General features: G+C 28.0%; 3 protein-coding genes across 5 annotated transcripts; 2 read left to right on the forward strand and 1 right to left on the reverse strand.

Moving 5' to 3' along the window:
• The first annotated feature begins 58 nt into the window (after window positions 1-58).
• Window positions 59-3450, forward strand: LOC113795706 (uncharacterized). The gene is made up of 2 exons (XM_075823741.1): window positions 59-958; window positions 1042-3450. Exons 1-2 carry the CDS (start codon window positions 278-280, stop codon window positions 3328-3330), a joined length of 2970 nt encoding a protein of 989 aa, XP_075679856.1. The 5' UTR covers window positions 59-277; the 3' UTR covers window positions 3331-3450.
• A 97-nt stretch (window positions 3451-3547) lies between these two features.
• LOC113795712 (3-hydroxyisobutyrate dehydrogenase, mitochondrial) lies at window positions 3548-4866 on the reverse strand. Its single transcript, XM_027345919.2, has 2 exons — window positions 4694-4866; window positions 3548-4621 (listed from the first exon to the last, which is right to left on the reverse strand). Exons 1-2 carry the CDS (start codon window positions 4734-4736, stop codon window positions 3669-3671), a joined length of 996 nt encoding a protein of 331 aa, XP_027201720.2. The 5' UTR covers window positions 4737-4866; the 3' UTR covers window positions 3548-3668.
• A 3848-nt stretch (window positions 4867-8714) lies between these two features.
• Window positions 8715-16549, forward strand: LOC113795710 (uncharacterized). 3 transcript variants are annotated; one of them, XM_075823747.1, is made up of 3 exons: window positions 8715-8833; window positions 11638-13660; window positions 13818-16549. In XM_075823747.1, exons 2-3 carry the CDS (start codon window positions 12283-12285, stop codon window positions 14912-14914), a joined length of 2475 nt encoding a protein of 824 aa, XP_075679862.1. In that variant the 5' UTR covers window positions 8715-8833; window positions 11638-12282; the 3' UTR covers window positions 14915-16549. The 3 variants fall into 3 exon arrangements, with proteins under 3 accessions (XP_075679862.1, XP_075679860.1, XP_075679861.1); XM_075823745.1 differs by lacking the exon at window positions 8715-8833 and adding an exon at window positions 8854-9869; XM_075823746.1 differs by lacking the exon at window positions 8715-8833 and adding an exon at window positions 9984-10039.
• Window positions 16550-17366: the final 817 nt, after the last annotated feature.

The following is a 17366-nucleotide window of genomic DNA, read 5'->3' on the forward strand; positions in this document are numbered from 1 at the left end:
AAAAAAAAATTATTCGAAACAATCAAATGGATCGATTGTATCGATATTCAAACAGTGTGATAGTGATTTGGTCACGTGACTAACCCAAGAGATTTATAAGGCTTTTGTTTTGATGTTCCAGATTTCGTAAAAATTTTTACGAATTTTTTTTTAAATAAAAATAATATGACGAATATAAATCATAGTATTATAAAAATTAATTTTAGTTTGATTATCTTTTTACCATTGATTCGATTACGAATGTACAAATGAGGCATCAACAACAAAAAGATAATCAATGATGATTGACTCAACAATGTCCACATTTGATGAGGCCATTGATAATCATACGGAAAATGATGATGATTGTATTGTTGAAAAATTACAATCATCATCATTATCATCGACGAAAATGTCTGTAAATAATACTAATAATACTAATAATCATAATCATAATAATCATCATCATCCAACGATAAATTCGAACGAAAATCCTGGCTTATTTAAATTAAATCAATTGGCTGAAAATTGGTTAGAATTAGAATCCGATCCTGGATTGTTTACATTGTTGATAAAAGATTTTGGATGTTCAGGTGTTGAAGTAGAAGAAATATATGATTTACAATCATCATTCGATAATATGGATCATGTTTATGGTTTTATATTTTTATTCAACGTTATTGAAGAACGTCGAAATCGTTGTAGTCAAAGAAATTCTATTGTAACAGTAAATGCAACAGCTTCAACATCAACATTATCAACAACAACATCGACAACCACAATCAATTCGAATGGTCTTAATTATCAATCACCAAGTTGTTTATTAAGTGGTAATTTTATTGATGATCCAAAATTTCTAAATGAAATGTTTTTTGCTCATCAAAAAGTACCAAATTCTTGTGCAACTCATGCTATATTATCCATATTGTTAAATTGTTCACAATATTTAGATATTGGTCCAATGCTCAAACGACTCAAGGTAACCAAATAAAAAAAACGGAAAAACAATTGTTGTTAAATTTGATTTTTTTTAATGATTTTTTTTTTGACCTCACATTACAGGAATATACGACTGATATGACACCCGAAGATAAAGGTTTAGCCATTTCAAATTTAGCCGAATTGGCTAAAGCACATAATTCACATGCTACACATATGTATATGGTAAATGAACGTGAACAACATCATCATCATACAACATCGAATGCTATAAGAATTTCACAACGTAATACTAATTCAACAATGGAAGCATTTCATTTTGTATCATTTGTACCGATTAATGGTCGTTTGATTGAATTGGATGGCCTAAAAGAACGACCAATTGATCATGGATTGATTGATCCATTAAAAGAATCATGGATGGAAAAATTTCGTCGTTTAGTTCGGCAACGAATTGAAACATCAGCCGAAACAACGGTTGCCGGTGATATACGTTATAATCTAATGGCTGTCATACCGAATAAATATGATTGTCGTCAACGATTATTGAATACAATGGAATTTAATCGATCATCATTATTGAAAACTATTCATCAAATGGAATATCATCGCAGTATACAGATGCGTTATGAACATAATTATTCAAATATTGATTATCAAAATTTCAATGATATTGTTGATTGTTCAACAACATCATTTCTACCTGAAGATCCACTTAATAGTCAGATAAAATTGACTGCCAATTCATTGATATTTGATGATAATCAACAATCATCAATTATGGAAACATGTGATGATAATGATAATGATGATGATGGTGGTACATCCACCGATACAGCTTCCGAAGCTAGTTCAAGTTATAATTTTTCTCCACACAATACTCATCAAAATGATGATGATGATGATGGTGAAAAATGTACAAAATTTTTCATTTGTAAATTTGATAAAAATAATGATCATAATAATTCTGCATTCGATAGCGATGATGATGATTATTCAACAGCAACAACAACGAGTGATGATGATGAAAAGAATTTGGATGAAATTTCTGCCGAAATAATTGAAAATATTCTTAAGAAAATTATCGATACAACTGATGATTCTTTTGAATCAGATTCGGAAAATGATGACAATGATCATTCTTGTAAAATTAATAATAGAAAATGGAGAAAAAAGAAAAATTTAAAACGAAAATTTTTAATAAAAACAAGAAAGAAAAAAAGAAAAAACATTCATAATAATAATGAAGAAGAAATGAAACTTATTGAATCTATAATCAAAGAAATTGGTCTCAATTCTCAAACATTATCACCAACATCATCGCCATCAGTTGAAACCCAAACAACTGTGAAACAATCAACTAAATCATCTACAATATTACAAGATATTGTTCATCTAATAGAAACATTAAATCATCGAATATTACGTTGTCAACATGAATGTGTTGAAGAAAAACATAAACTTGAACGATATGCAATTGATGTTAATCGTCGTACACATGATTATGATAATCTAATACAAACATTTTTATCAATGTTATCCGATCAAGGTTTATTAGATGATTTACTTGGTTATCATCATAATGATAATAATGATAATAATAATGATGAATGGTCATCAAATTCAAATCCAATCAATTATGAATCATCATCTATTTCAACCACTGATTTAATACCATCACCATTTGATTTAGATTCGATTCGAAATTCAGAAATTCATTCAACAACAACAAATTTTTCCAATCATCATAATGATAATAATGATAATACAATCGATAATACATCAACAATGATGGACAATTATATTGATCATTATGATCAAATAGATCAATGTATTGTTTATGATGATATTGATCAATCATTTGTTGTTGAACATCATAATTTTAATGATATTGTTGATGATGATGATGATGAACAATCATTACAAATAAATAATGATCGATTTATTGATATGAATGGTGGTACGATAATAGAAAATTCATCACCAAATAATAAAAATGAAGATGATAATATCGATGATGATGATGATGTTGAAGATGAAGATGACGAAGACGACGATGATAATGATGATGATGATGAAGATTCAAATGATGGTGATTATTATGATGATGACGATAATGTTATCGATGATAATGGTGGTGGTGGTGATAATGGAGTTGTTATCGATGATGATGATGTTGTCGTTGATGGCGATGATAATAATAATGAAGATAATATTAATGAAAATATTTTACAAGAATATCAATTAATTAATGGAATATTTCCAAATGATTTTCATTATATGGAAATGTTTAATCAACGTCATAATATAAATAATAATAATAATAATAATTTTAGACAATTTGCAATTGTACAGAATGCTTCCAATAGCGATAATGATGATTTAATGGAATTTGATAATTCAGTCATTTGACAAACAACAACAACAACAAAAAATATTTGTAAATATTCAATCCATTCATTTTACAAAAAAAAAGTTTTATTATTTAAAATTAATTTATAAAAAATAAAATTCATTATATTTTAAATAAAACTTTTAAAAAATTTTGTTGTTTTTTTATTATTCGTTAGATGGCAGCAAATGTATCAACATTTTTGAATATAAAAAATTTTTTTAAAAAAATATTCAAAAAAATATTTAACAAAATTTTAAAAAATTTAAAATAGATTTTTTGATATGGACGCGGAGAGTTTTAAAATTTTTAAAGTGTGTTTGTTCAAAAAAAGAACAAACATTTCAACAATTATCTATTAATTTTTTTGACCTTTTAAAAATTCATAAATAGCACTGAAATCTTTATCAGCATATTTTTCATTATTAACCAATATACGATAATATTGTGATGCTGTTGAACCCATTGGTGTTGGTGATTGTGATTGTACAGAAATTAATTGTGCAAGATTTAAATCTTTTGCCAATAATGAACTACGAAATCCTTTATCATAATCATTACTGGATGGTGTTGTTGATGATCCAACACCAGGTACCGGATTATAACCTTCAGATACCCATGTTCGTCCTGAACTTATATTCAATATATCGGTCATTAATTTTGGATCTAGACCTGATCGTCTGGCTAGATTTAATGTTTCAGCCGTACCAATCATACTGATTGCTAACATCATATTATTACATAATTTTGCAACTGATCCCATACCGGTTGTACCACAATGAATAACATTTTTACCCATACAAAGTAATAATTCACGTAATTCATCAACAGTTTCTTTTGGGCCACCAACAATAAATGTTAATGTTCCGGCACGTGCAGCCGGTACAGCACCAGTTACAGGTGCATCAACAAATCGTATACCTTTGGCTGTTGCTTCGGTTTCAATTTTTTTCGATGTTTCCGGATCAACTGTACTTGAATCAATAAGTATTGTTTCTTTTCTTGCATTTGCAATAAGACCATTAGGACCAGTATAAACATTCAATACATCAGTTGGAAATGGTACCATTGTAAAAACACGTTCAGATTGTTGTGCAACTTCAGCCGGACTTGATACTGATCGTGCATTACCACCAGCAATCAAATCTTTTATGGCATTCGGATTTGGATCATACAGTATTAATTCATGACCATTTTTCTGTAAATTTGCACACATATTTGAACCCATATTACCGATACCGATAAAACCAACTTTTACATTATTAATTGATGAACATTTTAATGTACGTTTTATGGTTGTTTGAAATTGTCCTTGAAAATAAATGAAATTTAAAATTACAAATTTTTTTTATTTAAATTTAAAATGATAATAATAATACTGACCATTTTGGAATAATGATTTAGCTGTAATCATAGATCGAAACATTTTGTTTTTAATTTAATTTAATTTAATTAAAAAAAAACTATAGGAAAAAAAATAAATGGCTTTTAACAACGACAAAACAAAACAACAGCAAAAAAACATCGAATGATGTGAGCCAAGCAGAAAATACAAACTAATAACAGGCACCGTCAACATTATCAACAACAACCAAATAACAGAACACACGTTGTGTGTTAGCATACATTTACCCAATAAACTTAGCAAAAAAAAAAATGTACATCAGAAAAGAAGAAAAAATCGATAAAAATCGAATGAAGAAAAATGGCGTTAAGATTATTAAAGATTTCTATATCTTTTCTGTTGATTACATGACCATAATATCGTTTTTTTCTTTCATGGATAAAACGATTTCATGATCATTTCATGATCGCTATATTTTATTTTCAATGTCAAATTATCAATAAAGAAGAAGAAAAGATAATGGAAAATACACAGCTTTATTCAGGCAAATTTCATATTTATTCTCTTCTCTTAACAGAATATGCTTTTGAAAAGAAAAATGATAATATTTCGAAAAATATTCGATTAAATAATGAACATTTTTTTTCCCTACGCAATTCTGGGATCGCAATTTATTTCAATAATAACCAGAATAACAGCAACAATGATGATGATCGTTAAGGTTTTATTTTGAAATCATCCAAATCAATATTTACGTGTGCGTTATGTGAATAAAATGAACGAAATTCACAAACGAAACCTGACATTATTTAAATGGATTTTTTTTTTCGTTTTTTTTTTTGGTTGCCAAGTTCATAATGGTCAAATCATCAAATCAAATCATTCAAAATAGATTTTGAACGATCAATAAATATCGAATAATCAAATAGATAGAACTGGAAGTGAGAGAGAAAAAAAAACATTCAATAGTAAAGTTGCATTCGTTCAATTAGTATTCTCTTTTTTCTTTCATTTGACACAATTATCTTTGAACAAAAACCAAAACCAAAAAAAAAAAAAAAAATGATGATAATGGAAAAAAAGATGGCAATTTTTAATTCAAAACAATCATCATTACAATAGAATAAGATAATTGGCATCAAAAAACTGGGAACAGCAATCAACCAACCAATATTGTGTTTGTGTGTGTATTGAAGCAGCAATCAGTAGCCTGAATTTGATTCCATAAATAGAGAGAGAGAAAAAAAAGTGAAATTTTTTTTTGTTTTGTTCAAAATTCTATTCTCATCATCATCATCATTATCAAACGCAAAACTAAACTAATTTGTCTATTGTATAATCAGAAAACAATTGTCTATGTCTGTGTGTGTGTGTGTGTCATTGAAATATTTTGGATGTGCACATCGATCAATCCAAAACTCCATTAGACATTTTGGTTTTTTTGTTACTTTCAATTTCGATTGTTTTCTGCATACCTTTTCTTTTATTTCGGTTGTTTGTTCATCATTATCATCATGCGACCAATTATCAGCATGAATATTTGATGAAACAAAAAAAAACATTGGTTGACAGCAAGTGGTCAGCGTTATTTGTTTTTCTTATTTCGTTTGCCCAGGTAGATTATATATTTTTTTTACATAATCAAATTCAGTAATGATCTTTATTGGTTTTGAATGAATTTCTATTTGTTGTTGTTGTTGCAGTTATTTCTTTATTTCTTTCGAATCAATTTATTAGCGGAAAATGTGAAAGAAAAATGAATTATCATTTTCGGGTTTGGCTGATTGATTTTGGCTGCGAAATCATGTGTTTTCATTATAAAAAAATCAGATGATGATGATGATTTTATGGCTGCAAAACTTGAATGAAATTGCAATTCATATCACATTTCTTTTTTTCTTGTATAAAAATGTCTATTCATTCATTCATTCATTCAAGGTTATTTGAGAGCAAAACGAGGATTTCCCTTTTTTTGATTTTTTTTTTTTGCGAAATGCATGCAAAATATAAAATGGTTATGGTGATTATCATCATCATCATCAGGTGATCATATTCAATGTTTAGTGCATAATATTAATGTGATTTATAAAAGATGTAGCCACAAAATGAATCACGAAGAATCCAAAAATCCTATGAATGAATGAATGAATGAATGGTGAAGATTTTCATTGTTTTGTTATGGATGATGGTGATGTTTATTCTATTTTGTTTTGTTTAGATTTAGATTTCATTCATTTGTTCGTGTTTAGAATAAAATTTTTGTTTGTAACAAAATAATTTCTTGCTTTTAATTAATAAATCACATGTTTTGTCATTTGTGGTGAGGGGTGGGGGAGAAAAAAAGAATGACATGACATTTGTTTGGTTGGAAGAGAGCTTGGATTTCATAAATTGTAATTTTGTGTGAAAAAAAAACTGAAAATCTGATTTGATGTGATATGAATTTGACATTATCTGTGATTCAAACAAAAAAAAAAAAAAAAAGACATCTGGAATTTTTCCCGCCATTAAGAAAGGGCAAAAATTATAAATTATTTTTCCTCCCCCTTCCCCAAAAAAAGATACTATTTCTTCTGCTGATATATTGATTTATCTAAATGTAATGATCGAATTGATTTTGGGATACAAAAAAAATGGGAAAAATCCTTTCACTTTTACACACACACACACACACAACATGATAACATTTAATTTCAAGGATAACTGACAAAATCTTTCAGTCAAAATCTTTCAATTAATCATCAAGATAATTTCATATTTTCTCACTAATAAATTGAATTTCTTTACAGGAAAAAAAATATCAAACATCAAAAATCAAACAAACATTTTCTTCTGAATCAAGAAACGAAGAGAAGAGAAGAGATGATATGAATGAATGCCCTAAAGGTTTTCTTTTTTTTGGATAACTTGATGACATTATCAACATCATTTGAAGATGATAACAAATTTTGTTTTCTTTCACTTTCGGTTTTTTGTCATTGAAAATATTATCAATTTGAACAAAAAAATTAACGAAAAAAACTTATTAATGAAAATGAATTGAAGAATTGAAATGAAAGTGTGAACCAAAAAAAAGAATCAAATGGATGTGTGTGTGTGGGAGTCTTTTTTGTTTTTTGAAAACAAATCTTTTTCGGTACAATAATCCCACACACACACATAGCATAAATTATTCTAAAAGTTTTTTTTTAAAAAAATTAAATTTCAAAATTTTTTTTTGCAAAAGAAGAATTAATTTTCAAACATTGTTTATGTTGAATGACGATGATGATTATTATTATTTTGATTCAATTAATTAATATCCAAACTGAAACACCAGAAGCAAAAACAAACAAACAACAACCATAATTCTTGCAAAGAAAAAGAAAGAAAGAATCCGTTTTAACAGCTAATAAAGCTTTAAAACAAACAAAACACATGACGTTGCGTTGAATTTGATGTTGTTGAATGCGAATTAAAATTCAAAATTGTTTTTCACTGTTTTCAAGTTGTTTGTTTGTTTGTTTGTAATATGAATAATAATTTTTTCTATTTTTATATATAAAAATAGCTAAACTAATCAAATCATCATTATCATAATTTCATTTTGAACAAGGAAAATGAATGAATAAATGAAGTCAAGGTCCGCAAACACAAAACCGAATAGAATGGTATAGAATGATATTCTCTAATTGAACAGAATTCATAATAGGCAATCGACTAATTGATCGTAATCGATCAATTAGAATCCGGTTAGTGTGTAGGTGTATTTGTTAGGGAACTATTCGGTTAATGATTTACCGTTTCACCGTTTTCTTTTGTTGATTTTTTTTGTGTTTCATAAATGTCAATTATTTCCGAAAAAAATTTATCTATCTAGGTTCATACCTGATTGGCTTTAATAATATTTTTTCATTTCATTTGAACAAAATCGTTACAGAAGTAAACGGAATTCACGCGCATCAAAATACATTCACACGATCATGCGTAAAGCAGTGTTTTCTCACACGAAAATTCCATGTCTATCACATTAATTTTCATTCAACAAATTCATTCATTCATTTGAAATCAACATATACACATCGTTTTTGGAAAAAAAAACAAAACAACAACAACAAAAACTTGATTCTTCACATGTTCTTCATGCGTTTTCCTTATCATCATCATCAGGCTGTTTTGATATATCCGTTTTTTGTATTGTACGAACAACAGAATTTTTTTTTAAATTTTCTTTACGAAAACGATTCTTTAACCGATTCTTCTCTCATTTTGAATACTTCTAGTTTATTATCAACATCAATATAGGTGATGTTAAACCTTTTTGTGTGTGTTTTGAATTGCGTCGTCGTTGTCGAATCGTTATATAGACTTTTTTTCCATTATTCTTGAGAAAAATAAAGAAAGAATCCACACATATATTCTACAATTTCATTGTGTGTGTGTGTGTGTGTCTGTGTCTGTTTTCACCCGATTCTTTATCTTGAAAGTTTTCTTCCACTCTGTTGTTGTTGTTGGTGTGTGTTACGTACGTAATTCATTCGATTTTTCTGTTGTTGTTCCGATACACTCTGTACATGACAACAAAGAATTTGAAGGACAAATTCTGGAATCAAATGATGATGATGATATTGGAACCCTCAATGTTTCATTTGTGATCATCATATGACGGAATATTCTTTGTTTCGTTTTTTTCACTCAAAATGATTCGTCTCATTTGGATCGAAACCGGATTCACTTTGAGTCCATAATCTTGAAGATATATAATATCAAATTACCACCACCACCACCACCATCATTGCCAACATCATCATCAAACCAAGCAACCTTAATCGGTTTTGAACAAAGGAAACAAACAAACACGCAAAATTCAATTGGAAAAAACCCCTTTCACATGTGCGAACCATTTCTTCTTTCATCATCATCATTTTTTTTTCTGGTCATGACTACTACCCAGAAATTAATATAAAAAAAACTAACCAACCAACCAACAACAAATTGATCAGTGAAGAAACCAAAGAGAAATAAAAACAAACCAAACAATGACAATTTCATAACATCCACACAAACACACATTGAGGACATTGAAAAACATTTTTTTGGTTTTGGTTTTTTTTTCGTTTGTTTATTATCATCATTTTTGTTTACGTTTTTTTCGTTTGATTTTTCAATTGTTTCAATCAGTTTTTCAATCATCAACAAGATCGTCACCATGATTTATGGAGAAAAATTTGAATGGTAAGTAACGTGTTATTGTCGTTGTTTTGAAAAGAATTTGTTTTTGTTGTTTCACTCCTTTTATCCTCATGTCACTTTTTTTTCCTGATTTTAATTATCATATGATAATGATGGTGATAGATATCCTGGGTTAAATGGATTGTCGTCATCATCATTAAGTCATCGAATAAGTATGAAGAAATCTCATCAAGAAATTTGATCAAATTTTATTCCTAGTTTGATTTGATTTGATATTAGTTTTTCGGTTTCTATTTCAATTTCAAAACAATGTTTTCTTGATAAACTGACAATGCAATCCTCCTCATTATTATCATCATTATTATGGTGTGATATCATAAATGTAACGAAAAGCAATAAAACAAAACGAAAAAAAAACTTCATTAATCAAATGGTAAATCGAAAAGGGAAAAAGAAGGAAAAATTTCATCATCATTATCATTATTGAAGAAAATCAATACATAATCAACGAAATCGGCAATCATAAAACAAAAATATTGAGGACAGATTTTGTTTTATGATTATCATCATTATCATCATAATTATCAATCGATAATGATTATGATGATGATAATCATAAAACAACCAGCAAAAAAAAACATATAAACAAACAAACATACATAGATTTTCACCCTATCATTACTCTAATCAAACTTTTAGTCTCTTCGTTGTCTAATTAGTACAAACCAGAGAAAAAAAAAATTCAGTTTTTCCCAAAAAAGTTATTAATTTTTTTTTGGTTCATTGATAATCAATTTATTTGGTTTGGTTTGTTTCAGTGTTCTGGTTTTTTTTTTTGGTGTTCTGGTTTTGTTTTGTTTTTGTGTTCAAAAACAAAAAACATCGAAATTTTTGATTAGAAAATTCTATTGTTTGTGTCAACAACAAGCAGAAAAAAACTAAAAAACAAATTAAATCCTTGAACGAATTGAATGTTTGATCGATTGATTGATTGAATGAATGGTATGTTTTTTTCATGAATATTTATCATCATCATCATTATTACGAAAGAAACAACAACAACAAAAATGGTTCAATATTGATCATCATCATTTCTGTTGTTATTGTCAACTGTCAAATTCATCAATTCTTCATTGTCTTTTGATCTGTTTCGTTCAAATATCAGTATTTTCAAATTGTTAATTCTTAATTCATTGAATTGATGTTTCTTTATGGAAGGCTGTTGCTACCATTGTCATTTTCAATTTTGTAATTTTTTTCCAGTTAAAAAAATATTGATGAAAATTGATTGATTGAAACAAATTTAAATTAAATTCTTGTTGTTTGTATCATCATCAAACAAACGAAATAATTGACATCTTTTGATCGCAAAACAACAACAGCAACATTTTCTTCTTTCTTTTGTCATTGTTTTTGGTTGTCAATGTCAAAAAATGACAATATTTTTTGCCTACCCGAAATGAAAATGTCCGGGAAAAAAAGATTTATCGTTCCCAAAATGGGTATCTTGGTTTTTGTTTGATTTTGCTGCTGCTGGGTAGAAAAAAAAACCAGAAAATTACCGGTGTCTGTGTGAAGTGAATTTCATTATTATGATTATCAAATTGAGTGAAGAGAAAAAGAGAAATTTGGGACAAATTTCATTAATTCCAGGCTGCTCGATTTTTTCCTTCCCTCCACTTTCCCCAATTCTTCTTCACTTTTCCCAAATGTTATTTTTTCATATCTAGAACAAGAATATAATTAAAAATTCATTTCGTTTCTCTATTTCTCTCTCTCTCTCTCTCTCTCTCTCTCATTAAAAAACTAGATTAATTGTGGATAATAATCACACACAAACGACAAACGAACGACAATAATTTTCATCTCCAAAACAAAGAAGAAAAAGAAAAAAAAATTCAACCTGACAAGATAAGCATAAAACAACATTTGACACGATTGGATCATCATCATCATTCATTCATTCACCATCACAACAAAGATAGTCGTAGTATTCGCCATCATCATCATCATCATCAATCAATCAATGGTAGTTGTTGATGAGAAACAGATAAATGAAATGAAATGAAATGAAAAAAATGTACCGGTTGTTTCCTCTCTCACTCTCACTCTAAATCCACTGTATCATCATCACGCCATCTTAATTTAATCATCACCATGATGATGATGATGAATAAAAAAAATTATCTAGAATTTTATGTTTGATTGAATTATCATCAACATTCTGCTTTCTTCTTGTTCTGCGGTTGCATTTCACTATTTTTTTTTTTTTTGTTATCAAATTTTTTCTACGAAATCAATCTCGGTGCTCGTCTTTCTCTCACTTTCACTTTCGCTTTCACTTTCATTCATCACCATCGTCAAAGGGTTAAGAAAAAAAAATTTTAGAATGAAAATAAACCCGTTGAACCTTTTTGAAAATTGATTTTTGATAAGAAGAAAAACTGCGAACAAAATGTTAAATACAGCCACATCGATGGCATCTTCTTATTATACAAAATTTTCAACAACAACATCATCCGCATCATCATCTTCATCTTCGTCTTCATCATCATCAACATTATCAACACCAATTCGAACGATGGCATCAAAAAATCACAGTTACAATAATCAACAACAGCAACAAAATATTGGACGTTTTGGTTTTACCTATACGAATAACAATAAAAATCATCATCATCATCATAATAAAAATATCAAAAATAATGATAATGATATTGTATATATGACTGGTGATATAATCGGTACTGATTATTTTGTATCATCACTTGATTTTGAATATGATTTATTTTTAAATGGTCTTGTTAATTGTGATAATTCTGGTTATCGTAAACGAATTAATAAACATCATCAACAGCAACAACAACAACAACAATTGATTTATGATTTACCATCATTGATTGAATCGAAAAATCAAGCATTAACATCGACAACATCGACAAAATCAAACAATGATAATTATCGTGATGAATATCGTTGGCCACCGTTATTATTATCAATGCGTGAACAGCAATCAGCGCCCTCACCACCACCAATTAAATCACCACAAGATTCAACAACATCAACATCGAAAACTGATTGTCTATTTGCTGCTATTGTTAATTCACCATTATCACGTGCAGCAACAGCATATAAACAACATTTACAAAAATCATCCACATCTACATCATCATCATCATCAACATTATTATTACAACAAAAACAATTGGCTATTCCAAATGATTACAGTGTTTTACCCACATCATCAATAATTGGCCATAATAATGGTAATGGTAAACAACAAAATCAAAATCAACATTTACAACAATCTAGTCAACAACATTCAAATAATCAAAATCATTCATTCATAAAAACTAATCAGCCAATTTCTTTATCATCAACAACGACGACAACATCGACGACAACGATAACATCATCAACCGCAGCAGCTAAGAATAATAATAATAAAAATCAACAAATTTCCAATCAAAATGCAATATCGATCGGAAATGTTTGCCAACAAAATGGACAAATGATAATACAATCAAATGTTGGTGGTAATAATTCAATTTCAACGATACAACAATCATCATCACAGCAAACATCATCATCATTGTCAACGAATTTAATGAAAATGAATGATACAAAAATTCTACCACCATCATCATTGTCATTGTCATCTTCGATAAATTCGACAACAACATCATCAACGATCAATCAACCCTCAACAACAACAACAGCAGCAACAACAACATATGATGAAAATGTTGTTGACATTATGGATAATATAAATGCAAATCTTGGCCATCAACATTTACATGCTTTACATCGATTTCGGCAACAAAGAAAAAAAGGTTCGTCGACTTTTTTTTTTTGGTTTTGTCGATTTTCTTTTCCGGCATTCTCTTCGTTATAATTAGCATCAATCAAAATTGAATTTGACAATTTTCTAACCATTTTCATTTTCCTTTCCTCTTTCTTTCGTTTTCTTCAATTCATATATATATATAGGATTGATTAGTCGTCTTAAAGATGTTGTAATAAGTTTTACACCAAAAGCACGTTGTTCATTGGTAAATCGTTTGGATGATATTTATTCACGTTATGGTAAAGATGAAAAAGATGCATTAGAAACATTTAATTTTTTAAATGAAATTAATATTGACGATAATAATTTGATGATTGATTGCGGTAATGATGATAATCATTGTGTCGTCGACGATAACAATAACAATGATGATAATTCAACGACATTCATTGAAAATCCTGTCAAAGTGAATGAACCATGTTTATGTTCAAATGATAACAACGATGATGATGATGATGATAATCATCTTGAAATAAATCTACAAATGGAAGAATATGATCTAATTCATCCAATCTGTGATAATATTAATCAGGATCAAATATTAAATGATGAAAACAGCAATGATGATTATAATAATAACAATGATGATTATAATGAACAAAAATCAAATACAATTATCAACAAAATGTTAAACAATTCATCCAATGATAATAATGATGATGAAAATGATTCAAAAATCAAAAATCAAAATCAAAATTTTATTGATAATAATGGTGATGATGATGATGATGATGAAACAAACAATCAAATAAATTTATCATCATTATCATCAATAGTTGCTATACATAATCATAGTCGACAACGACAAAGACATAAATCACCACCTGAATCAATTTCATCATCATCATCATCACCATTAAAATCAAATCATTCATTAAAATTACAAAAATTTTGTCGTTTTGGTTTTCCACGTAAATCTAGTTCATTGGAATTTCAAACACCAATAATGAAACGTTCAGATGAACAGGAACGAACAATATTGGATAATAATAATGATTCTGGATCGCATTCAGTTCAAGAAACATTACCAATATCATCGAATAATGGTAGCGGTGGCGGTAAATTATTATTATTTTATTGTAATGATCAGCATAATAATCAAGGATTATTAACGAATCAAAGATCATCGAATAATAGTAAAAAAATGTTAAAAAATAGTAAAAAATTTAAAAATAAATTTACAACAACATCGACCACGACGACAACAACAACAACTACTGTACGAGCATTATCAGAATGAAAGAAAATTTATTTTTTCCAATGGAAAAATTCATTCATTCAAAAGTTTCTCTACTAGTCTCACACATCATCATCAAATAGTGATGATAAATTCTATATGCAAATTTTATTTGAATTTGATATGCGGGAAAAACATATATTGAGAATTGTCATTAAACGACATTAAAACATTTGGTTTGTTTGAAATGAAATGAAAAAAAAAATCTTATTACTTTAATTATTCATCATCCACCATCATCATCATTATTATTCACCCACACATCATACACACTTAGACATTTGTTAATTCTCATTTGCTAGCGAGAATTTTGAAGAAAAAAAAACAAACGAAAATCTTTATCAAAGTGCATTCTCTAAGCAGCAACAAAAAAAACGACAAGAATCCATTTACACACACACACACAGAATCAGGCCGACTGTACAGGACCATTAAATAATCACAAACAGGCAGCAAACAGAAAAACTTTGCCATTTATTTCTTTTTTTGAAAAGAAGAATTGACAACCTCTAACAAGCACCAGAAGCTAATTTTAAACACACATACATTTTACACAGAAACAAAAATCTAAAACTAAAAATCAACTTTTAGAGACATTTGTTTTATTATTATCGTCATTAACATCCCTTATTTTTTTTTTGTCGAACACAAAAAAAAGGAAGAAAAAATTCATGTCAAAAATAACATTCACAAAGAAAAGAAACGACAAACAAACACTTGTTATATTTACCCAGAATATTCTTGAAAACGAAAAATCAATTTTTTTTTGTATGTCAAGACTTCTCTCTCTCTCCATTCATCGATTCATTTTCATTTTCAAAATCAAACAAACAAACATTGGACAGTCGAAAAATTGTTAACATTTCTTTCTTCATCAAACAACTTTGTCTTTCGAAATGAATGAATTTTTTTTTTAATTCCAAATTTTTTATGTATCAGTTTTCTCTTGAACTTTTCTTCTTTATTCTTCATTTTTTTCAATCTACCTACCTACACACACACCTAGTGCAAAAACATGATAAAAAAGAAAACATATATTAAAATTCTGGTTATGTATTTACATCACCAGAATTATATAATTCAAACACTCACCTACACACAAACGCCTACACACCAAGAAGGAAGAAAAGGCAAGAAACATCCAGAAAAAACAAAATTACATCATTTGAAATTGAAAATGAAAAAGAAAAGAAAAGAAATCGACCTACTTAATAATCATCTAATAACAACAACATTATCATTATCATATCCATCGGCTACATGGATAAATTCTTTCAAGCATTTATAATGATGATGATGATGATGATGATGATCGATAGAGAATTTATTCATTCAAAAAATAAAACAAAAATGTTCAATCAAATTCTTGATATTCCTGCCTTCAAGCAATTGAAATTATCGAACAGGAGATGATATTAATGATTCGAATGTTTTTTTCATTCTTTTCTATATCGACACATATCTATGATCCCAATACAAAAAAAAATGTCTAAATAGAATCGAATAAATGTAGCATGAAAATGATTCGAATTTGATATCACCAAGAATCTTAACAAACATACATAAATACATTATACATACACTATATATTTACAACAACAGAATTTTGCCTAAAGAATCTAATTTTCTATTCTATTCTAGTCTTGTGTAATCAAATAATAATACTGTCCTGTATAATGATGATGTATTTATGAATGAGAATGATTGAAATAATTGGAAGTGAACATTCCTTTTTTGAAATGTAATGATTCATCAACAACGATAAACGAAATCAACAAGATAATTATTCAATCAGAAAAATCATCATTCAATTTATTCATCAAAATAGAGCTTCCAGAGTAAAAAAAAAATTTATTTATTTATTTTATCAACAATCGATTGAAAACAAATGAAAATCAAATCACCATCATCATCGTTTATCGATTAAAATTCAATTAATCGTAATCTTAGCAGCTAATATTAACCATTGATGAAACAAAAAAATCAAGATTATCATTCAAGATTTTATATTTCTATTTTTTTTTCCTGATGGAATTACAATTATTTTCTTCTATCCAAAAAGAGATTTATTTATTTGAAGAAAAAACTGATTCACACATCCAAATTTTAATTGAAAATTCACCCACCGTTATATTCACTGAATGAATGAATGAATGAAAACTGATGATTCTCGTGAAAGAAAACAAAAAAGTGTTGGCGAAAACAAAAAAAAAACAGAGAAACCAAACAAACTAAAATTTGTTTAATGTGATATATTTGTTTTTGGTGTTTTGATTAATCAATCAATCAATGATTATTGTTCGTTATTTATTTGAATTTGCACCATTCTCTCTAAATAAGATTGACCTACATTCACACACACATACAATATATATTCTTTGTTATTATCAACCCTTAATTATACAAAAAATTGTTTATCGGATTGAGAAAAAAAAATATTTGTGCAATATTTATG

This window comes from Dermatophagoides pteronyssinus, unplaced genomic scaffold (assembly GCF_027571235.1).
Source record: "Dermatophagoides pteronyssinus isolate colony J.1.1.1.1 unplaced genomic scaffold, Derpt_VIB-CSIC_2022.12 sq0035, whole genome shotgun sequence".
NCBI classification, from domain to species: Eukaryota; Metazoa; Arthropoda; class Arachnida; order Sarcoptiformes; family Pyroglyphidae; genus Dermatophagoides; species Dermatophagoides pteronyssinus.